General features: G+C 62.5%; 2 protein-coding genes across 2 annotated transcripts; both read right to left on the reverse strand.

Annotated features, from left to right (window-relative positions):
* Window positions 1–1,352: 1,352 nt before the first annotated feature.
* Window positions 1,353–15,016, reverse strand: GANAB (glucosidase II alpha subunit). Its single transcript, XM_073352106.1, is given in 26 exon segments — window positions 1,353–1,463; window positions 1,627–1,727; window positions 2,038–2,150; window positions 2,227–2,340; window positions 2,541–2,615; window positions 2,715–2,791; window positions 2,895–2,959; window positions 3,334–3,577; window positions 3,931–4,032; window positions 4,802–4,898; window positions 5,244–5,387; window positions 5,554–5,619; window positions 5,621–5,634; window positions 5,780–5,906; window positions 6,626–6,861; window positions 7,145–7,298; window positions 7,588–7,768; window positions 7,946–8,042; window positions 8,554–8,647; window positions 8,935–9,034; window positions 10,253–10,318; window positions 10,907–11,086; window positions 11,304–11,431; window positions 12,680–12,788; window positions 13,109–13,210; window positions 14,917–15,016. Coding segments are annotated over 26 exon segments (2,916 nt in total). The 5' UTR covers window positions 14,937–15,016; the 3' UTR covers window position 1,353.
* A 716-nt stretch (window positions 15,017–15,732) lies between these two features.
* INTS5 (integrator complex subunit 5) lies at window positions 15,733–22,218 on the reverse strand. The gene is made up of 2 exons (XM_073352115.1): window positions 22,034–22,218; window positions 15,733–19,619 (listed from the first exon to the last, which is right to left on the reverse strand). Exons 1-2 carry the CDS (start codon window positions 22,114–22,116, stop codon window positions 16,820–16,822), a joined length of 2,883 nt encoding a protein of 960 aa, XP_073208216.1. The 5' UTR covers window positions 22,117–22,218; the 3' UTR covers window positions 15,733–16,819.
* Window positions 22,219–22,626: the final 408 nt, after the last annotated feature.

Genomic DNA, 22,626 nt, shown 5'->3' on the forward strand with positions numbered 1-22,626 from the left:
GACAATTGCTGTTCCTGACCCCCCCACACCCAGCCCCAGCAGAGAAGCCCACAGCATCACTTTTTTTCTTTTTATTGTTCATCGTTTATCAAAACATGAAGTTGATGACTGCTTCACCCCTTGCAGGGCCAGCCACCCCTGGCTCCCTTTGTCCATCCATCTCGGGGGAGGAGGCAGTTTGGGAATAAAAAGACACGCGCCAGTGCCAGGTCTGCCCAGTCTATGAGGAACGCTACCCCACAGACACCTGGAGAGTGTCAAGGCAGGGGCAGCAACATTGCAAGAGCTGAGGGAGGGCGTAGGGACGAACACTCCCGCCCTTACCCCTCAGTGTCACTCTTCTCCTGCCAGGAGAGGGGTCGAGGCTGCCTTTGGGCCCAGTCCTAGCAGCTTCAGAGGCCCCATTGGGTCTCACTGTGAGCCAAGGCACAGCTAGTTCCCCCCATCCCCCCCTTACCCACAGTCTGGACTCTGATCCCCAACCCCACATGATCCATTGCTCCCTCACCACTATAAATACAAGTGACAGTGAGTCTCTGTCATCCACACCTGACACAGCAGAACCCTCCCCTTCCCAGCAGTGGGGGCAGCGCACCACCTGCCCCCCACCGTGGGATAGGGGCAGGGGCTGCAGGAAGGTAGGAGTGCCCTCCCCCACCAGCATTGGGATACAGGGAGGCTCCATGCACCTACACATTCCAAGATTTGCTTCTGGTCCAGCAGTGTTACTTGGGGGACAGGCTGAGTTAGATGAGGGACCACCCCTAGAGAAAGGGAAGCCAGAAGCGTGTGTGAGGGGAGTCAGTCCATCTAGGACAGGAAGGGGGGTGTCAAAGGATCAGGCCAGCCAAAGTGTTTGGTCCCACGGTTCGGCCAGGGGCACCTAAATGTTCTGGAGAACTTGGTGACTGGGCAGCTACTCCCCTCCCCTCCCGGTCCATCCCACCCCCACCCCTACTAGAAGGGGCCTCTGAGCAGCAAGGGGTGTAGGGCTGTAACACACAAACCTGGTCCCTCGCCCAAGGATTTGTCATTCAGAACCAGGAGCAAATATTGCTAGAAATTAGTCTATAAAGCAGCTCAGAGAAAGATAAGGGTGGTAGGGGCTAGGTACTCCCATGCCCCTGCCACCCCTATACTGTGGAAGGCTGGGGGTGGGGTGGTGGTGTCAGAACTCCCCTGTCTGCCCTTCACAGGGGAGACCAGCCCTGAGACACAGGGAGAAGGGTGGGGTACTGCTGGCTCAAGGCCTCAGCCCTGCCTGGGCATGGTGTATCCTAGGGGGGGAAGGGGGGAGAAAAGAAACATCATCCTTCACTCCAAGCCCCCCCCCTCCACCCCCACCGCACGGCATTATCGCAGGGAGATGCTCCAGTTGGCTCCGATGTTGACGCCAGGTTTGCGCAGAGTCAGGACAGAGGTCTCCGGCTCGTGCTGGAAATCCAGGCGTGTCTCAGCCATGCCTGCAGGAGGGGAGGGGGCAGGGCAGCCATTAGAAAGGAGAGGTCCCTGGAGCACTCTCCCCCACCCCCCAACTTGGACCCAAGCCCCACAGGACATTTACTGCCATCCCCCATGACTGGACCAGGAAGCCCAAAGGTCCCTTGGCCCTGTGCCCCCACTCACCAGGCTGTCTGAGGAAGACGGCGGCTGGCTTCCCCGCTCCCAGGATCACCACCCGCTCAATCCAGGCTGGGCTCTCAAAGATGCCTTTGGAATCCGCCGATCTGGAAAAGGGGACAGAGCCTGGGGGTCAGAGGCTGCTGGATAGGGGGCAGAGCCGGGCTGGCACCAGCATGGTGGTAGGAAGGAACAGGGGCAGGCTAGTGTCATGGGGGTATCAGGTTGTCCAGGGTGGGCAGCACTACTAGGCCAGCACTGTATGTGGGGGGAAGGGAGGTTACCCGGCAGTCTGGGAGGGACTGTGCCATTTGGGAAGAGGGGGTGCCAGCCCTGTGGTGGTGCAGCGTGGGTACCAGCCATCACGGTGGGACAGGGTTGGATGGCAGCAGTACCAGGCCGGCACCACGTGGGTACCTGGCTGTCAGAGTGTTGCTGGCAAAGCTGAAGTGGCGGTGCAGGTACTGGGCCTTGATCTCGAAGTTGTATGTGTGCCCATCGTCAATGAAAAGATCTCCTTCCGCTGTACCCTGTGTGGAGACAGAAGCTGGTAAACAGGGGCAGGGTTACTAGGAAACCCCCACCCTGGGGCCCTGCATCACTCACCTGGGGGCTGAGCGCCACATAGAGCGTGTAGGGGTCGTGGTACATGCAGTCCGATGAGCGGCGTACCCGCTCCTTCCGCGGCACAATGCTCCCGCCTCGCTGGTACACAGGGATCTGCAGGGAGAGGACTGGTCAGTGGCCCTAGCTGGGGCTGGATCAAAGCCACGCCTCTGGAGGGGAAAGGCCCTGTGTCCCATTGCCCACACCCTAAGCCAGCCAACCCCCCTACCCTGGAGCTGGATCAGAGCCAGAGCCCCCTAGAAGGGAAGGCCCCATGTCCCATTCCTGAAAGAGGATGCTCCCCCATGACTCACACTGCTCATGGTGACAGGCACATAAAGCGTCTGGGGGGCATGGTGCTTCTGGTGGGAGTGGACATCATACCAAACCTGCCAAGAGAGGAGAGGTTACAGGGGGTGTCAACAGCTAGCGCCCCACAGCTCTCAGCATCCCGCTGCCCTTCCACAATGAGCCGCCTCCCTCCTCACCTCTCCTTTGCCAGGCAGGTAGACCTGCACGCCATGGGCACCCTGCTCTGTCACTGGGTGGACCAGCAGTGCGTTACCTGGGAGGAGGACACAGCAAGGTCAGCAGCAGTAAGGACATGGGGGGGAGGGGACGGCAGCACCTACCCCCCAGCCAGGGATCCCCATGGGTTGGGCACTCACCGATCAGGAACTGGTCATCAATGCTGAAGGTGGTGACGTCATCAGAGTACTCCACCCAGAGCGGCCTGGAACAGAGCAGAGCATGAGGGGGACCACACCCTGACCTCCACGAGCGCCCCCAAGCCCCTGCACTCTTATGAGCAGTGCCCCTGCCCCGAGCCAACCCCATTACTCAGCAACGCCTCCCCCCAACTTCATCCCCAGCCATGCCCTCACCCCAAGAGGTCCCCCACTCTCTCCCCAATGGTGCCTTCCCCAGTAGTTCCCCCCCCCAAGAGCTCACCAGCAGTGCCCCACCCACTCAGTCTCCAGTGGTGCTCCCACTCCATTCCCAGCCATGCCCCTGACTCAAGAGCCCCCCAACTACCTAGCCCAAGAGATCCCTCACTATCCAGCGATGTCTGTGCCCCAAGATCTCCATCCTCCAACTTCTGCTCACCTCATGACAGGCTGGCCAGAGCGGTAGCTGTGGTAGAAGGTTGTGTACCAGTAGGGCAGCAGGGCATAGCGCTGGCGGATGGCGGCACGGATCAGGGCCTTGTTCTCCTCCCCAAAGAGCCAGGGCTCACGCCGCACAGTGTCCAGATGGGCATGGGCCCGGTAGAAGGGCTGGTAGGCGCCAACCTGGTACCAGCGCACCAGCAGCTCCGCATCCGGGCTCTTGAAAAAGCCACCCACATCAGCTGCAGCAGGACAGAGAGGGACGAGGTAAGTGCTCAGCCTGACCCCAGGCCCCAATGTCCCCCATCAACCTTCCTCCTGCCCCCTAAGAGATGGATGGGGCTGTGGAGAGAGAGCCCGGTCTAACCCCAACACTCCCCTGCCCCGCCCAGCACCAGAGGTGAAAGCTTGACCCTAAGCCCCTCAGGCCCCCAACCCACTGAGAGACAGTGCCAAGGTAGGAGTGACCAGTCTGACCCCCAACTGCCCCCCATCTCCCTGTCCTGCCAACCCCTAACCCCCAGCCACAGCCTGGAAGGAGAGCAGCCAAGGCCAGCCCTGCCCGCAGACAGCTGCGCCCCATGCACACACACACCTCCGCAGAAGGAGATGCCCACCAGGGCCAGGCTCAGGCACATGGGGATGGAGATCTTCATGTGGTCCCACTCGGCCGCATTGTCCCCCGTCCACACCGCGCCTGCGAAGGGGTGGGCACCAGACAAAGGGGTGAGGACAGAGCAGTCCCCCTGTGCCCCCAACTGGCAAGGGGTTTACAAGACTCCCCCGATCATGGGATGTGCAGTCTGGTGCAACAAAAACGCTCATGCCAAGTCTTAAACGAAAGCTAGGCTCAGGCTGGTCATGGCTATTGGTGTGAAACGTTTGGAGATACGACGTGAGGTACCTGCGGAGACTGACCATGCAGTCTGCCAGATGATACCCAGGCAGAGCTGCCCAACAGCTTCCCACGACGCCAGGTATGCGTTCACCTGGCGTTTGGGTGGCATGTAAATGGAGCATTGTAAGCCAATGCTGCAGACGCGCCGATTGCCTATGAAGTCGAGAGGGGGGAGGGATATGAAATCAACAGGGAGGTGGCACACTGCCACGGGGTGTCCCTGGGGACAGACAAGGAAATTTGGGGGATAAAAAGGTGGCAAAAAGCCCCCCCTTTCTCCTGCACATAGGAAGCAATTGGGCAGTGCAATCACATTCATGAAAACAGGATCACAACCAGCCTTGGTTGAAAGGCTGCAAATGATATTCGGGGTGAGTGGAAAGGGCTTTCGCCAGATCAGCCTGCAACGTGTCTCAAGAAAGCGGGTGCCGCTTCTGGTTTGTGTGGGATCCTTTTGTCTCCGTTATCCTAGCTCACAGTCTCAGTCCTGGGTCCCCTGAAAACCACCACAGCCTCTCCACTACCCCCACAAGGGCACTGGGGGGCAGAGCTCCCCCCACCCACTCACCATAGCGCTGGGAGCCGGCAAAGAAGGCACGGCTCAGCACGAAGGGGCGCTCAAGGCCCCCCGAACGCTGCTCCAGTCCCTGTGCTGTCGCCATTTGCTGCCAGAGGGAAAAGAGAGACCTTGTGAGGGTAATTGGCAGAGTCTGCCAACACCTTTCCCCAACTGGGACCTCCACACTCCTTGAGGCAACCCAACCCCCCTGGGAGCCTACCATGGGGCTGCAATCCCCAACCCCAGGTGAGTGACACTCTTCCCCCACTGGGAACCCCACTCATTGGGATCCCACCACGGGGGTGACTTCCCCATCCCCCTGAGCCATGGGCCAACCCTCCCCCGCAAAGGTCTGAAGGCTCTTGAGCTCCCAACACTCCTGGTGCCTCCCCACACCACATAGAAGGTTGTGCAGGTGGCAGTGCCCCCCAAGGACTCCCCGCCCCCTTACCACATAGAAGCCGTAGAGGTTGTGCAGGTCACGGTGCTCCCAGCCGCCCTGGTGCAGGGCGTCTTTGTACATGGTCACCTCGGGGCCGTTGAACACAGATGGCTCATTCATGTCGTTCCAAATGTACAAGTTCTCCATGGAGGCCTGGGGATGGGGGGCAATGAGACACAGGTAGCACCACAGTCCTCCTGCCCCACCTGGGAAAAGCTGCTGAGTCAAGGGACAGCTCAATGCTGGCCCCCCAACCCGAGTGTGGGGACAGCTCACCCCACAGCTCCACTCCCCGCCCGTAGCCCCACTTCCACCCTACCTCGTAGTGGTCGTAGGAGAACATGCTGGCCCACCAGGCGCGCATCTCAGGGTTGGTGAAGTCGGGGGTAGCCAGCCGAGCCTGGGGGGGCGGAAGGGGAGGATTAGTGACACGCCAGGGGCTCCACGCCTAGCACTCTGCCTGGCACCTGCTCCTGGCCAGCCCCACCCCCACCCTGTCCCGGGCCACAGCCCTGCCCCCCATCCCAACAGCACCCCCAGCTCACCTGGCCAGCACCAGCCTTCATAGTCACTGCCATCCTTGGTCTTGACATAGAAGCCACGGGAGCGGATCTCGTTGTGGACCTGATACCCGCTGTCCACCTTGATGTGTGGGTCCACGATGGACACCATCTGGGGGGAGGGGTCAGAGACTTGAACCGGGTACCCCCACAGTCCAAGGGGGGGGTCAGGCGGGGCAGGGCATTCCTTGCCATTCGGGGCTGGGCTTATGGCTATGTACCCCTGCAGGGGCCTCACGGGGCCTCCGGCCGGCAGCTGCCCCAGTGTCTCGAGGTGGTGGGGACATCTTCCCTTCTATCTCTTGGCTCGGGACGCTGCAGGGCTGGGGGAACTGACTGAGGTCCCCAGGGAAGTAGGATCAGGGAGTGCAGGTGGGCGCTGGTGGGGTCAGGGAGGGGGCCATTGGTGGGTGGGCGCCGAAGAAGTCGGGTTGGGGGGGTTGTCAGGTGGAGGGGGCGGGCGCCTTACTGGGTGGGGGCCAGAGAAGTTGGGTCGGGAGAGTGCCGGTGGGGTCAGGTCGGTGGGGCATTGGTGGGCAGGCGCTGGCGGGGTAGGGTCAGGTCGGTGGATGTTGGTGGGCAGGCATCAGAGAAGTCAGGTTGGGGGGGGGGGTGCGTTGATGGGCAGGCGCTGGAGAAGTCGTGTCGGGAGGGGGGCACTGGAGAAGTCGTGTCGGGAGGGGGGGGCGCCACTGGTGGGCAGGCACTGGAGAAGTCGGGTGAGGACCGTTTGTGGGCAGGCACCGGAGAAAAGGGGGCCGGGGGGGAATCAGTGGACAGGTGCCAGAGAAGTCAGGTGGGGGGGGGGGGGCGCGCCGGCGGGGCTCTCACTTTGCGTCTCTTGGTGGCCAGGCGCCCCAGCATGTTGCGGGGCTGGGGGAACTTGTTGGGGTCCCAGGTGAAGTAGCGCTTGCCATCGGTGTGCTCGATGTCCAGCCAGATGACATCGCAGGGGATGTCGTGCACGTCGAAGCCGTCGTCCACGGCAGCCACGTCATCCTCATCATTGTAGTTCCAGCGGCTCTGATGATAGGCCATGGCAAAGAGCGGGGGCAGGGCCTGTGTACCTGGGGGAAATAGGAACCAATACATGGGCACCCCACCCTCCCGTGGAGCCACCTTCCCCTCGCACCCAGCCCTGCTGACAGGGCTGTGCAGCGACTCCCTAGCCTGGCCTGACCCAGCCCTCCCCACCTGGACCCGTCAGGGTCACACAACCCCATCCCCGCTTCTCTGTCCCCATCAGGGCCAAGTAAACTCTCCTCTTCTCCTATACCCACCAGGGCCATGTATCCCCCTCTCCCCACCCGTCAGGGCTGGGTAACCCCCCCCCCACCCCCAGGCCTGTACCCGTCAGGGCTGTGTACTGCCTGAAGACATCAGTGGGCGCAGGCCCCAGCAGCAGAAAGACATCGATGATGCCGCTCTCCGACATCCAGCGCACGTCGGTCTGGGGGGTTTCACCACCGCCCTGCATGTAATCCAGCATCTTCCCAAACAGTGTCTGCAGGGGGAGCCGTCAGCAATGGGGGGGAGGGGAGTACCTGCTCCCCCACTGTCCCCCTCCAACCTCCTCACTGCCCTCCACCCAGAGCCAGCCCCCGTCCCCACACAGACCCCTCAGTACCCCACTGGAGCCAGCTTCCTTCCCCCCCCACTTGGAACTACCTCCACACAGAGCTGTGCCCCCCCCCCCCCCCACAGACACACACTATCCCCTCCAGAGCCAGCCCCCCAGCAGACGATTTCTGAACCCCGCCCTGCCAGCCCAGCAGGAACCAGTGCCCTCGTACCTTGCCAGCTGTGTTGGAGCTGATGTCAACCCAGGTCTCGGCGGCATTGAGCCAGAAGATGCCCAGGGTGCGCTGGGTGTTGTGGGCCAGCAGAAGCGGCACGGAGCCATACAGCGCCATGGGGTTGTACAGCTCATATTGGAATACATCCAGGTTGTAGAGGCGGTACGGGTCACCCCCCCTGCAGGGACACATCAGGTCACTGCCCCGCCCCTCCCCACCCCTGAGAGGAACAGCACCCCCTCCCCCAATAGTCCCTCAGCCTCTCCTCAGCCCCAACAGAGGCAGCACCCCGCATCCCCCATGGGCCCAGACAGGCACAGAACCCCCCTGCAGTGCCAACGGGCCCCCTCCTCACTCGGTGGTGCGCAGGCGCAGGTGGTCGGCGTGCTCCGGGATCCCATAGACGTGCTCAAAGCCAGGCAGTGAGAAATCCAGCCCCACCGAGGTCGGCCCTGGAATGAAGGGGTTGTGATAACGCTGTAGCTCTCAGCAGCCCGTGGGGTCCAGGGCAGCACGGCACCGCCAGGACCTGCCCAGAAAGGGGCCTCCTCGCCCCAGCACCGTGCCCCCACGCTTGCTGTGCAGGCTGGGGTCCAGCAACACTCCCACTGCCAGTGACACCACAGCAAAAGGCTCTAGGGGGCAAGGTAGGCAGGGGCACTGGTCCTCCTCACAACCAATCGGCCTGTCCAGCCCAGCAACCCCCCAGCTCCAGGTCAGAGCAATGGACCCATCTAGCCCAGTAACGCTACCCCTCTTGGATCAGAGCAATGGACCCATCTAGCCCAGTATCCCTACCCCTCTTGGATCAGAGCAATGGACCCATCTAGCCCAGTTAAATCTCCCCCCGCCCCCCACCTCCCAATCAGAACAATGAGCCCATCCAGCCCAGTAACCCGTCTGCTCCAGATTGGAGCAATGAGCCTGTCCAGCCCCGTGTGGTGGGGTCAGGATGGCTCTCACCATTGGGCTTGCTGTCTGTGTGGGTCTTGAATGTCTCTTCCCAGGAACCCAGCTCCTCTTCAGCCCCGTCCGGTCTGTCCGGCACCTCCTCTGACTGAGAGGGATGGAAGTTAGACAAGGGAGCTGCAGGGATGAGCAGGCCCCAAGCCCCCATTCACAGGCACAGGGCACCCTTCTGGGGGAGCAGGCCAGGCCCCACATGCACGGGGCACAGCAGACAAGGCCTCTACATGCCTTTCCACACAGCTGCTGCTCAGCCACCCCACTCCCACAGAGGGTCTACACCTGCCTGCATACAAGTCCTCCCCACCACAGCCCCCCAAGTCTCTGCACAGGGCCCCCACTCCCTGCTCCACACAAGTCCCCTTCTCTCGCACACACCTTTGTGCTCTTCTCACTGGACTCCTCGTCCCCAGGCACAGCTGGCTCTGGCTCCTTCCCCGCTGCCTCGCCCTCCGGGGCTGGCTCCTTTGGCTCCTCCCTGAAAAAGGCAGAGGGAAGAACAGGCGGCTCAGCACCTGCCCCGGGCACCACCAGGGCACGGCAGCGCCAGGGATCACCCCAAGCTGGGCACAGCAGCATCTCCAGGGCAGGCAGGTACCATTAGTCTCTAGAAGCAGGAACCACTCACACACAGGCTGGCAACAGGTTAGCGGGGACAGAGGGCGAGAGGGGACAGCCCAGCCCAGATGCTCCCAGACTCTGCAGGGAGCCCCCCGATCTGACTCTTTCCCTCTGGACAGAGTCTTCCCCTATGCCAGGGAGGGTGCTGCCCCCACCCCTGCTGCTTCACAGTCCAGGGGTTTGGGTCCCCCATGCTAACACACTCGGGAGCAGGTCTCATCGCCCAAAGGGAGAGCAAGCATCTCAGCCACCGGCAGGGTCCTACAGAGCTATAGGCCTGGGGTGGCTACAGAGAGAGAGGGGCGGAGACTGGTGTAAAGGGGGTTCAGAGAGTCTCAGATTGGGGCTACAGTAGCACTGTGGGGGAGGACAGTGCCAGGTGTCTCGCAGCCCCAGGGCAGCCCCTTCCCTGCCAGCTTTCACTGGAAGGTTGGATTCAGTCTGAGGGGGGCAGGGCTGGGCTCGGCTCACCTGTCCCTGCACCAGCCACTCCCCCTCCATGGCCTCTGGGGCAGGGCACAGCCCATCTCCCCACCTGATCCCCATTCCTTCCTTCCCCAGGAGACACGCCCCCCCCCCCCCACCCCACTGCCCTGCCTGGCCCCCAGGGGGACAAAGCCCCTCCCCAACCTGGCCCCTTGGGAGAAAACAACCCACAAACAGATTCTACCTGTCCAAGTCCACACAGCCCCCATGTCACCCTCCCATAGCTCTGCAGGTGGCTGCCCAAGCAGGCCCCTGCCCTGAGCAGCTAGGGGGTCCCATGCACCTACCAGCTCCCTCCCTGGGTGTGTCTTGCCTGCCTGGCACAGCCTGCAACGGGGGCAGGGATTAAATCACTGAGGGTCTGGGGAGTGCTCCGAGGGAGCGACTCCCTGGGCAATGAGGCAGGGGGTGAACACCACCCCCTTGGGACTAGAGGAGGGGGAAGCATCAGCCCCAGGGCTCCCCAAATCTAGACATGGTGGGGGAGGAGGAAGGGATCTGCCCCAGGGCTCCCCAGCTGTAGTACTACAGCCCCCGGCTACGGGCGGGTTGTGGGGGTCAGAGACAGTAGCAGAAGCTGTGGATTTACCTATGGAAAAGGCTCTTGATCTTATCCCACAAGCTACCGACCGAGCTACTAACTTTATCCGAGAAACTGGGGCCGGGGGAGGCACAATCAACAAAACAGAAACAGCGAGAGTCAGTGCATGGAATTCCAGACACAGAGATCCCCGCCCCCCCCTTCATCTGCCCCTCACCAGGCCCTGTGCCCCCAGGAGCACAACAGATGCAGCAGGGACTGCTCCCCCTCCCAGCTGTGCCTCCTAACAGAGTCACAGCAAGGGGCCAGGTCCCAGCCCCTGTCCCCTTCAGCCCCCAGCGACCAGCCCTGGGAACCAGCCCCCAACCATGGTCTCCAGAGGGAAGAAATCAAGGGGTTTGGGCTGTTCCCCAAGAGCTTGAACATGGACCATGCCTCACTATAGCGCCCCCATGCTGGGAGAGGCCAGGGCTGGAGTAGCTGGGAGCTCCCCCTGCAGCCAGCGCTCTGGCCCAGCCCCCTACATGCCCCTGCCGGGAGAGGCTTGGACTGAGCACGCTAAGCTGAATGGGAGCTGGTCACCCCTCAGGGATCAGAACCCCGGTGGCTCTCAGGGACACAGCCCCACCTGCGGGGAGGCACTCACAGCTGCCAGAGATACGGGCTGGACGGGCCCAGAGCTCCCCTCCCCCTGGTACTCACGAGTCCTTCTGGTGCCGCAGGTGCTCAAAGTGCAGCAGCCCGCGGGGGTTGACGCTCAGCACCAGCTCCCGCCCCTGCAGCAGGTCCATGCGGAATGGCTTCCCTGTCAGGATCAGCTTGTGTCCAGAGTCGCCCAGTGAGAGCTCCACGCTATTCTCATCCCGGCCCGTCACTGCCAGCCTGGGGGGCAGCAGAGAGGGGATGGAGGACAGAGATATGGATGGAGGACACAACTAGGCTGCAGGGCAAGAGCCATGGGAAGACCCCCTGCCCATCCCCCCTCATCTGCTTACCCAGTGAGCACAGCTGGAAGAGCAGGCCCAAGGGTCCCCCGCTGTTAGCCCCACAACTCCCCCAAGCACAGCAAAGGGGGCCCCCTCCCTGCCAGGCCTCTTACCAGGTGGTGGGTGGGTCGCGCACCAGCACATCGGGCACCTCGTAGCGTGGGCGCAACGGACTCAGTTCATTGATCTTGATGCGCGTCATGTTCCCCTGCAGCCCACACAGCTCCAGCAGGAGTGGGACCTGGGGAGAATTAGTGTCAGCCTCACACCAGTCCCAAGGCCTCCCCTTCCCCAGCATCCTCCACCAGGGAACATGCCAGCCTTCCTGGCCAGAGGGAACCCTGGGAATCGCTTTGAAGAACTGGGGAGCCGTGCATCATCCTGCTGTGCAGAGGGGGGAAGGGCATTGCTGGGAACAGAACTTAGGTGTCCTGGCTCTCAGCCCTCCTGCTCCAACCCACTGCCCCCACTCCCCTCCCAACACTGGGAATAGAACCCAGGAGTCCTAGCTCCCGGCCTCCTTGCCTCATTAGACCCCACTTCTCTCCCAGACCTAGAGACAGAACCCAGGAGCAGTAGTTAGTCCTAAACCTGAAGGTGCCATAATGCCAATAAAATACTGATTTTCTTACACAGGAATTATTAAATTAATTCACATTTTAGTTGTATTCTGAACATCTAGTGCTGCAATCCATGGCTAAACCAGGCCTGGCTGGGGCCGGGTACCTTATCCGAAGTGATGTGTCTGGATTAAAAACAACATATCCAGACACACACACACATTTATAGTGCAGGGGTGCCAAGCCCATGCCGATTGGAGGGAACTGAACTGAGGGACATCCCGGGGACTCCAGAGAGGTCTGGCTGCGTGTCCTGGCTGCTCTAGGGTTACCCTGCTTGAGTCCTTTCCAACAAGGTTCCTGCCAACCTCTCCACCGCAGCTCATCCGGCCACCCTAGTTCCTGCTCAGTAACCAGCTATGGCCTCGGCAGCCTTTAGTCTCCAGCTCTAATGCCATCCCCCCCGGACTCACCCACATTGCGTCCTGCCCATTCCAGGGCACACAGATCCCCCCCGCACACGCACACACCTTGGCCCCAGAACTGAGCTGCCCAGATGCAGCAGCTCATGTGACCTGGCCAGAGAAGACGCCATCGAGCCCCTGCCCCAGAGGGTGAGGCTCACGTACCTCTGCTGGCTGCGCTAGACACTGCCACTTGCTCTGGCCCAGCAGGACCATCACGCAACATGCTGCTCATCATGGGTGAGAGTGTCCTGCAGCAGCATGGAGGCTCAGGGACCAGGCCCCCTTACTACTCGACTACAACATTGCTGTTGCTGCTGAGCAGTACCAGAACAGCTTCCAGTGTGACGCCACCATTGCCAAGAAATCCTGACTCCCAGCCTCTGCTCTCATCACACCCAGGACCCGCATTTCAGGGCTTAGCCACAGGTCTCTCGAGCTCCCACCCCAAGCTGGGCCCCTCACCTTGTTCACTTCATTGACAAGCTGCAGTTTCATGGAGTCCTGGCTGAGCTGGAGCGACTCCAGCAGCGCCCGGTAAGGGGAGCTCCCGGGCTTCACACTCCTCTGGCGCCTGGGGACAGGGGGGAGGGTTAGAGCAGCCAGTGGCAGGTGCAGCCTCCAGGCAAGCAGCTCAGCCTGGCTCCCTTCTCTCCAGATCTCAGCAGCAGTGCAGCGTGTTTGTGTCTCTGCTCCCTGCCCTGGGGAGAGCTGGGGGGAGAAGCCAGCATGGGAGCTGCACAACAGCCCAACCTCAACGAAAACCCGATGCCAGTGCAAGGGGGAGAGGCCAGAGAGCAGCAGCTCCTGGTCCTGCGTGGGGGCCATGATCCTCCCAGCCCTCGCTGTTCCCCTTTGCTTGATTCAGCCCCACACCTCTGCCCTACTACTCACTTGCAGAAGGAGCTCTGCTCACATGTCTTGAAGTTGCTCCTGTCCACAGCAAAGGCAGCAGCAAGGCAAAGGGCCATCCAGACAAGAGCTGCCATCCCCAGCCTAGAAGAGAGCCGGGGTCAGACGAAGGCGAGCTCTGGGGAATGCCCTGCCCAGCCCTGTATGTGGGTTTCCCAGAGGGGGAGCACTGGTTTCAGGGTTTCCAGCACCTGCCCTGAGCCAGGGACAGCATTGGTCCCTTGCTAGGGTTAACACCTGTGTGTGGGGGGTAGGGGAGGGGAAATGGGGCTTGGAGGGGATTAATGCATCTGCATCAGAGTTAACTCCAGCGCCAGGAGAAGAGAGACAGCACTGCCCCCATTACATGGGTCTCAGGGGGCAGTTCAGCACAGGTCCTGCCCTAGGGGCATCCACCTCTGGCACTTGGCACTCAGGACAGGGCAAATATGGCTGGCAGACCCCCTCATCCTGCCAGACCCTTGGGAGAAGCCCAGTTTCCCCTTCCCAGGGTAGATGCTCCAGGTAAGCCAGATGAGTCATGGGACTCATTAAAGGGCCTGCTACTGGGTCCCTCTGCCCCACAGGCCCCTCTGACATGCAGGGAAGGGGCACTGGGAGAGGTTCTACCTGGCAGGGGCAGCTCCTGATGCAGTGGGGTGGAGGGAGCGAAGGGCAGCTTCCTGCAGGAAGCGCTTGCAACACAGCCCGCAGGGCCATGTGAACGGGGCTTGCTGCTCAGTGCCAGCCAGCCACCCGCTTAGAGCATGAACTCTTCCCCCATGCACCAGGGCAAATCCCAGCGCTAGCTGGGCTAGGCTCAACCTCTGCCACCAGCACCTGGGTTTCACAGCCCTGCGGGTCTGGACTGAAGGGCGCCAGCAGAACCGTGCATGAGGAGCCCAGTGCTGGGACAGCAGGGGCTGCAGAACAGGACTGAGGGGCACTGGCACAGGTACAGGCCAGGGAAGGGCTCTGGCCACATGAGCCTACCCGTTCCTACCCGGACCCACTACACACCTGGAGCCCCAATATTGAGCCCCCTGACACCAGGGCTAATGCCTCCCATTAGCCTGGGGAGGGGAACAATGCCCCCAGACCCCCACTCCCAGGGCTACTGCCTCCACAGTCCCTCCCTGCCGCAGCTGGCCCCCAGCATCCACTGCGACAGGGGATTTTAGGGCAGCAGTGGGTGCAAAAGGCAGAGGTGGCTCAGGGAGAGGAGGGAAAAAGATTTTTGGGAGCTTAAAAGCCCCTCACCCCGCCCCAGGAGGCAAGGGAGCAGACGGGAACAGACAGCTCCAAGGCATTGCCAGCCCAGGCTCTGAACCAACTCCCCTGGGCCCTGTTAGCAGGCTCTGGCTGGACCCCAGTGGATGGAGCTGGTGTCTAAGGGGCAGCCTGAGTTTTGGTTGCGGGTGCTGGTATTAAAAGGAGATCAGGGCAGGCGAGTTGGGGGCCAATGGAGGATGTTTGGGGGTAAGGGGCAAGAGCTAATATCTGAGGGAGGGTTTCTGGGGGCTGAGCACAGAGCGCTGGGGATGTGTGGTGTTTGGGGGGGGTCTCTGGGGGTGGCCAAATAGAGGGTATTGGGGGGGCCTCTGGGACAGGAACAAAGAGGAGGGGGCTTAGGGAGGAGCTGGTATCTGGCGGGGGTCCCTGGGCCGGGCGGAGAATGGGGGAGGGGCTGTTTGGGGGGCCTGGGTCGGTCTCGGGGGACCGGGGACGGTGGGGAGCAGGAGGGCGGGGGCGGTCTCGGTTGGGATTCGGGGTTCTGGGTAGCGGGTCCCCACGCCGGCCCCAGCGCTCACCTCTCCGGCGCCGCCGCCATCTTGGATCGAGCCTGACCCCGCACACCGCCCCCGCCAGTACGGCTCGGTTCCCCATTGGCCCGGCGGGGCCTGAGCCCCTCCCCCACCTCCCCGCCAGCCAGCCTCGTTGCTGAGTTATTCATGAGGGCCCCGCCCCAATTATGAATATTAATGAGCGTCGGGTCCCGTTCTGTTCCGGGCCCCAGGCCAAGGCGACGCTCAGCGGCTGCTGCTCACGCCCAGGGCGAGCCTGGGCTAGGCCCCCACGGCCAGCGGGGTCCCCTGCCCTGGCCCTATTGGGATCCCGGCTCTGCCCCAGCCGTGCCAGGCTCTGCTCAGTCCTGCCCAGCCCCGGGCAGCGCTTGGCTAGCCGGGCGGGCTGCCGCTTCCGCAGGTCACCCGCACGGAGACAGACCCCCGGCTCCGCGGCGGGGCCCGGCTGGCTGGAGCCCCCGGGGCCCAGCCATGCCGGGGGGGACCGCACAGGCAGCTGGAGCAGAAGTTACAGCTCCCCCGTGACGCAGACACAGGGGGGCTGAGCTAAGAGGCAGGGAACAGACATGGCTCAATCATAGCGGGAGGAAGGGGCTTCCGCTGCCAGCCAGGGCGTGGCACACCCTCACCTACCTCGCCACATGCCTACCCCCCTCACCCCTGCCATCACACAGCCAGTGCGAGGCAGAGCTGGGAGCGGAACCCAGGCATCCTGCCCCCGCCCCCGTCACATCTTCTGCTGGCAACACATCCAGTCACACCCCTAGCCCCCTCATGCCCCATCCACATGCACACCTCTCCCAAACACAGAGACCCCCAACGTCTCCCCTCCTCTGCTACAACTTCCTCAACCCCCATGCTGCAGGTGCTGGGGACTACCCTCCCACACACCCCCAACACCAACTGCAGGGGCAACATTCCCTTCTCAGTCTTTATTTTGAAAAGGAGAAGGAATTGGCAATGGCGACAGCAGATTGAGCTGGGGTTTGTGCCCCCAGCATGGGATGTAGCACCCTGAATAGCTGGGGTCTTCAGACAATTCTTGTTCCATTGATCCCAAAGCAGGATGTGGTTGTGGGCCCGGACAATAGAGAGATGGTGGCCCAGAGGATGATTGAGCCAGGCTGCTCCAGCACACAGCCCCTCCTACACAGAGTGGAACCCACCCAACAGTGGTAGATGGAGGTGGAGGCTGGTTTTGGCCCCCAGCTGTCTACCCTCTATTAAGACCCCCTTGTCCACAGCAGCTCTAAAAACAGAGCAGGAACAGAATCTACCCAGGCCCAGCTCAGCAGCACCAGGGAGTGGGAGAAGAAGCTAGACTGGAGCAGAAGTACTGAACACATCTGCATCCCTCACCTCCCACCCCCAGCCAGTTTCTCTAGCTGGGTCCCAGGGCAGAGACCCTGCTGTAATCCCCCAACAGGGGGTGAGGAGACAAGAGCCCAGAAGCTTGGGAGCACTTGCAGTGAGCTGATGTGGCCCTGGGACCTGCTGAGCATGCTCAGTGCCTCATTGTGGGTGGCACAGGGCCCTTCACTACCCCAGGGCAGCCCAAACCTGGGCCATCAAGCCCCCTGGAACCAGAAACAAAAGCTCCCAGTCCCTGAGAGAAACTGTCAAGGGGGTGAAGTTTCCCCACTGCCAGCTCCTGCCTGCAGCTCCAGGGACTGGGTGGGAGGTGCTGTGACCCCCCTCACTGAACCCTGGGAGAATTTTACGGTTATTCTTAATTAGTTAAAAAAAAGAAAAAAAAGAGTCAAATGTCCCATCTCCCCCACTCAAGCAGGCACTGCAGTGTCCTAGGAGTGGGGCAGGAGCTAAGTCTGGGACTGTCCTAAGATGGCAAGGGTGGCTGTGCCCTGGGAGGTGGGGGGAGTCCAAGACTGTCTCAAGATGGGCGGCAGCACTAGGTCTGGAAGCGCCCTGACAGCAGCCCCAGGCGGTCGATGTTCTTGTGCAGCACACTGTGCAGCACGCAGAGGTACTTCCCAACATCGCAGTCACGGGAGAAGTCGCGGAAGAAGAGCCCCTTGTCAGCCTGGAAGGTGAACTTCTGGGGGAGGGGGCTGTTGTCCCGCATGTAGTCCCAGACGCTCAGCAGCAGCAGATGCACCTCGAAGGGCACCAGCTGGTGGAAGATCTCGTGCATGTTGCCAAGCACAGGCGGCAGCAGGGAGCCCTCGGCCATGCAGGCCACCAGGGCGCAGGAGGCGTGCAGGTGCCATGGCGAGCTGGTGGTGTCACCGTGGCGTGAAGCCTCCCAGTGGGCCATGAGGGTGGCTAGCAGGCCGCGCAACAGCACCGAGCAGTAGCACAGGGCTGGGGGGCCGGCTGCCACCAGCCTCAGCAGCTGGAAGAGCAGTGGGTTGTCGCGGAAGCGCCGGCAAATCTGGATGTCACGCTCCACTGTGCTGCGGGTGTGCTCCTCGGGCGGCCAGCCCAGCTCACTGTTGGTGACGTCTGGGCAGACGCTTTCCACCAGCACCACGGCCACTGCCTTGGCTGCCTCGGGGTTGACAGCCGCCGTGTGGGCTGGGGGTTCAGGCGCACCATAGCGCCCACCCCGGCAGCAGCGCAGCAGCAGGCTGAGGAAGTTCTGGACATTGTGCACAATCTCCTCAGGCTCCTGCTGCCGGGCAGGCTGGGGTGGCTTCAGTCCGCGCCCAATCACCCCTGCATGGAATACTGACCACACACTGCCAGAGAAGTTGACGGCAGTCGTGAAGCGCCGGTTGATGTCCAACAGGGAGATCCTGGTGCCTTCCAGACTGGCGTCATCCCCAGCAGGCGGCTCGGCCAGGCCTCCAAAGAGCTCGGCATTCCCTGGGTGCAGGGCTCCCTCCACCAGCTGCTGCAGGATGGCCTTCATGGCAGCTGGAGAGGCCCCACTAAGACGGGAGAGCAGCCGGGTGCTGTAGCTGATGCCCGTGGGGCACTGGCGGTGCAGCACCAGGAAGAACTGGTGCACAGCTGAGCGGATGATGACAAGCAGGTGAGCTGGCCGCATGGCCCGGGGCAAAGGGCAGACGGAAAGCAGCAGGGAGGCAGCCTCAGCCACTTCAGGATTGCGATGCAGCAGCAGCTGCCCGAGGTCGTAGAGGTGCAGAGAGAGGACAGGCCCTAGCTGGGCGCTCATGGAGGCAGGGCCCTCCCCCTCCCACTGCACAATCAGCGCCAGGTTGTTGAACAGCTGCACCATGTGCTGCTCCGACAGCCCCCCCATGTGGATCTGGCACACGCACTTCTTGACAGTCGCTGGCAGAAGGTCGCTCATACAGGAGCTCAGCACAGCGTAGAGCTGCGTGGCCAGGCCCAGTTCCTCCTGGCTCCGGGCCAGCGTCAGCAGGTAGAAGAGGGCATCAGTGGCGCAGCTGGGGGTGCAGTAGACTGAGAGGAGCCCCAGCAGCTGGTGCTGCCACAGGAAGCGCTTGCGCTCTAGCCGCAGTGTCTCCACGCACAGCTCCCGCACGTGGCCCTTCAGCTCATCCAGGAAGGGCACAGCCCGGGGCGGAGCATCCCCCAGGCTGGCCGAGCCCCGGTTGTATACCAGCTTCTGCAGGTTGAGCAGCAACAGCTGGATGATGCGGTCACAGGCCTCGCGCACGCTGTCATGGACGGCCAGCCCTGGCGTGGTGATGACCGAGGCTGGCATGGCCGTGTTGACCAGGAACTGCAGGATACGGTAGGCCCCTGCTGACGTCTGGCAGATGAGATGCACCACGATGCTCACCATGTTCTCCAGGTCCTCGCGGGGCAGCGCAGCGAAGTGCTGGTGCAGCTGGCTCAGCACGCTCGGCTTGAGGGAGTCCACCAGCTCAGAGGAGATGGTCCCCAGCAGCATGGGTGACATGACTGCCAGCTGCAGCAGGAAGGGCACCGTAGCTTTCTGCTGCTGGTCACGCACAGGTCCCAGGCTCTCATGGAACATCCGCAGCAGCTCCTGCTTGATGCTGTCTGAGTGGCGTGAGGCCAGGTGGCCCAGGATGCCCACCACCGAGGCAATCTTGGGCACCCGCTTGTCAGCAGCAGTGGGGAAGAGCAGGTCGACAGGGGCTGCCCCATGGACACAGAAGTCCTTGAGGCCGCAGGAGAGGACACGGCTGATGATGGTGTTGGGAAAAGAGGAGCCAATGTGAGCCACCACCCAGTCAAAGTGCGGAGAATGCTGCACTGAGGTGTCCAGCAGGGCATCCACACAGGCATCGGGGCAGGTGCTGATCATGGAGGACAGGCACTGGGTGTAGATGTCCATCAGCGTCCGAGTGGCCTTGCACGACATCCACAGCTGCAGCAGCTCATTGAGGCTGGAGGCATGAGGCACACCATGCCGCCCTGCATACTTGCTGCTCAGCTGCCCCATCAGGTCAATAGACCAGGCTGATACCACAGGTGCCCAGGCCTTGGGGTTCATGCGGACAAACTCAGACAGCACATTCTGGATCTCCTGCACAACGTCGTCCAGGTTGGGCCCCTGAGCCCGCCTGGTGCCCAGCCCTCCCTCACTGCTCTCCAGCTCCAACAGATAGGTGCAGACATACTCGTCAAAGACATTGCGCAGATGGTCCAGCACGGCGCTGCGTGCAGGTGGCAGGCTGCGCAGCAGCAGGATGGCACAGCGGGCATGTTCCTTGATGGTCAGCTTGTTACCATGCACAGGGTCCACACCACTGAGGAAGGCTTTGATCTCCTGGGCCAGCTCCTGGGAACTGTGAGCAAGAAGGGGAAGCATAGATACATCAGGCTGCAAGAGGGATGTATGTTCCAACCTCCCCTGTGGCCTGGATCCCAAGTCTCCTCACCATCATCCTCATCACTAGCCCTAATGCTATCCGGGGAGGGGGTGGTGGTGGTGGTGTTAGGAGGGAGAGCAGGCCCAAGGATTCTGGAGTAGCTGCCAGTCATTCATCCTATGAAGTGGTCGCCAGCCTGTACTTTCCTTTCTCATGCAGTAGGGAGTCCATTATAACATGGATGATATCCTACAACCCACTGGGGCTGGGCTTTAAACCTTGTTCCCCCAACAGCCCAAAGACATCAAGCAGCACCTGATGTCTCAGGAGAGAGCTGACCTATAAAGCTGTCATGGGCTCCAGGACTTAGAGAAGAAGGGATTTCAGGAAGGAACTATGATCAGTCCCTACCTGGTAGGGAGGTACCTAGCTGGGGCAGTTGGGTGGCCTGATCACAAGGGTTGTGGGCCTCCAAAACCTGGAGAAAGGAGAATTTCCTGCTTGGGAGGTCCCTGCCAAGCAGCAGGGGGGTCCTGGGGGCTCTGGCTGGGGATCAGATTCCCAGGGTAGAGGTGGGGATTATGGGGCTCCAGGTGAAGGGGGCAGTGGGGATTTCCTGCTGGGCAGCTGGAGAGAAAGGATCCCTGTTCCTAGGAGTGGGATCTGGTCAGGGAGGGGGATGGGGAAGGAAGAAGATTGATAGGCTTAAGACCCCCCTGGAGAGTTCCCCATGGGGGGCTTTCCCAGGGAAGGCAGGGTCCTAGTGACCTGTGGGAGGGGTTGTGGCTCTGGGGGCTTCCCCATGGACGTCCCTGTTCCTGGGGTTCCCAGTGAGAAGTCCCTGTCCCAGGGGAAGGGCTGTGGAGCTGGGAAGGGGTGTTCCCAGTGAGAGGTCCCTGCCCAGGTGGAGGGGCTGTGGGGCAGGGTTCCCAGTGAGAGGTCCCTGCCCAGGTGGAGGGGCTGTGGGGCAGGGTTCCCAGTGAGAGGTCCCTGCCCAGGTGGAGGGGCTGTGGGGCAGGGTTCCCAGTGAGAGGTCCCTGCCCAGGTGGAGGGGCTGTGGGGCTGGGCTCCCAGTGAGAGGTCCCTGCCCAGGTGGAGGGGCTGTGGGGCTGGGCTCCCAGTGAGAGGTCCCTGCCCAGGTGGAGGGGCTGTGGGGCTGGGCTCCCAGTGAGAGGTCCCTGCCCAGGTGGAGGGGCTGTGGGGCTGGGCTCCCAGTGAGAGGTCCCTGCCCAGGTGGAGGGGCTGTGGGGCAGGGCTCCCAGTGAGAGGTCCCTGCCCAGGTGGAGGGGCTGTGGGGCAGGGCTCCCAGTGAGAGGTCCCTGCCCAGGTGGAGGGGCTGTGGGGCAGGGCTCCCAGTGAGAGGTCCCTGCCCAGGTGGAGGGGCTGTGGGGCAGGGCTCCCAGTGAGAGGTCCCTGCCCAGGTGGAGGGGCTGTGGGGCAGGGCTCCCAGTGAGAGGTCCCTGCCCAGGTGGAGGGGCTGTGGGGCAGGGCTCCCAGTGAGAGGTCCCTGCCCAGGTGGAGGGGCTGTGGGGCAGGGCTCCCAGTGGGAGGTCCCTGCCCAGGTGGAGGGGCTGTGGGGCAGGGCTCCCAGTGGGAGGTCCCTGCCCAGGTGGAGGGGCTGTGGGGCAGGGCTCCCAGTGAGAGGTCCCTGCCCAGGTGGAGGGGCTGTGGGGCAGGGCTCCCAGTGAGAGGTCCCTGCCCAGGTGGAGGGGCTGTGGGGCAGGGTTCCCAGTGAGAGGTCCCTGCCCAGGTGGAGGGGCTGTGGGGCAGGGCTCCCAGTGAGAGGTCCCTGCCCAGGTGGAGGGGCTGTGGGGCAGGGCTCCCAGTGAGAGGTCCCTGCCCAGGTGGAGGGGCTGTGGGGCAGGGTTCCCAGTGAGAGGTCCCTGCCCAGGTGGAGGGGCTGTGGGGCAGGGCTCCCAGTGAGAGGTCCCTGCCCAGGTGGAGGGGCTGTGGGGCTGGGTTCCCAGTGAGAGGTCCCTGCCCAGGTGGAGGGGCTGTGGGGCTGGGCTCCCAGTGAGAGGTCCCTGCCCAGGTGGAGGGGCTGTGGGGCAGGGTTCCCAGTGAGAGGTCCCTGCCCAGGTGGAGGGGCTGTGGGGCAGGGCTCCCAGTGAGAGGTCCCTGCCCAGGTGGAGGGGCTGTGGGGCAGGGTTCCCAGTGAGAGGTCCCTGCCCAGGTGGAGGGGCTGTGGGGCAGGGCTCCCAGTGAGAGGTCCCTGCCCAGGTGGAGGGGCTGTGGGGCAGGGTTCCCAGTGAGAGGTCCCTGCCCAGGTGGAGGGGCTGTGGGGCAGGGCTCCCAGTGAGAGGTCCCTGCCTAGGGGCGAGGGGTTGTGGGGCTCAAGGACCCGGGGCCGGGGGTTCCCAGCCGGAGGTCTGCTGGGGGGCTCCCGGTACCTGAGCGGCGGGTGGGCCCCGTGGGCCGGGTTCTGGGGCGGCCCTGGCGGCGCCGCCCCCGGGGCGTCACACAGCGCGGACATCCAGGGCCGGGGGGTCCCGGTGTCAGCACTCAGGCTCACTCGGCGCCTGCGCACTGGGGAACGTGTCACAGCGAAACGGCCCCTCTCGCACCCGGTGCCCGATATGAAGGTTCCTGCCCCAGTACGTTGGGGAGATGGTGGAGCTCAGGCCAGGGAGGGTGCGAGGTTGGTGGAAATGGGCTAGATGTGGTGTCTCACTGCGGAATGGATTTGGGAATCTGGCTGAGGGGTTGGGTGCTGATCTGGGGGCCAAACTACAGGGAGATGGTCAGCTGTGGGGATTTGGGGGCTTGGTTGGTGAGTCCTGTATAGGAGGTTTGCCAAGTTCTGAATTGTGGTGAGTTGGGGTCTGAGCTGGAGAGAGAGAGAGAGATCGATCTTACCTGGGGCAGGTGGATTTGATCTGGGATAAAGACTGAGCAAAAATCCAGGCTGGGGGCATCTAGGTCACATTGGGTTCCCATGCAAAAGGGTTTCACTTTTGGGTGGCTCCCCCAGCACAGGAGGGTT

Source organism: Lepidochelys kempii, chromosome 7, assembly GCF_965140265.1.
Source record: "Lepidochelys kempii isolate rLepKem1 chromosome 7, rLepKem1.hap2, whole genome shotgun sequence".
NCBI classification, from domain to species: domain Eukaryota; kingdom Metazoa; phylum Chordata; order Testudines; family Cheloniidae; genus Lepidochelys; species Lepidochelys kempii.

Coding starts and splice junctions, on each gene's coding strand:
- INTS5 (XM_073352115.1), bottom strand. CDS start 22,116: ATGTCCGCGCTGTGTGACGCCCCGGGGGCGGCGCCGCCAGGGCCGCCC. Junction 19,620..22,033: donor GGGGCCCACCCGCCGCTCAG/GTACCGGGAGCC, acceptor TCTTGCTCACAG/TTCCCAGGAGCTGGCCCAGG.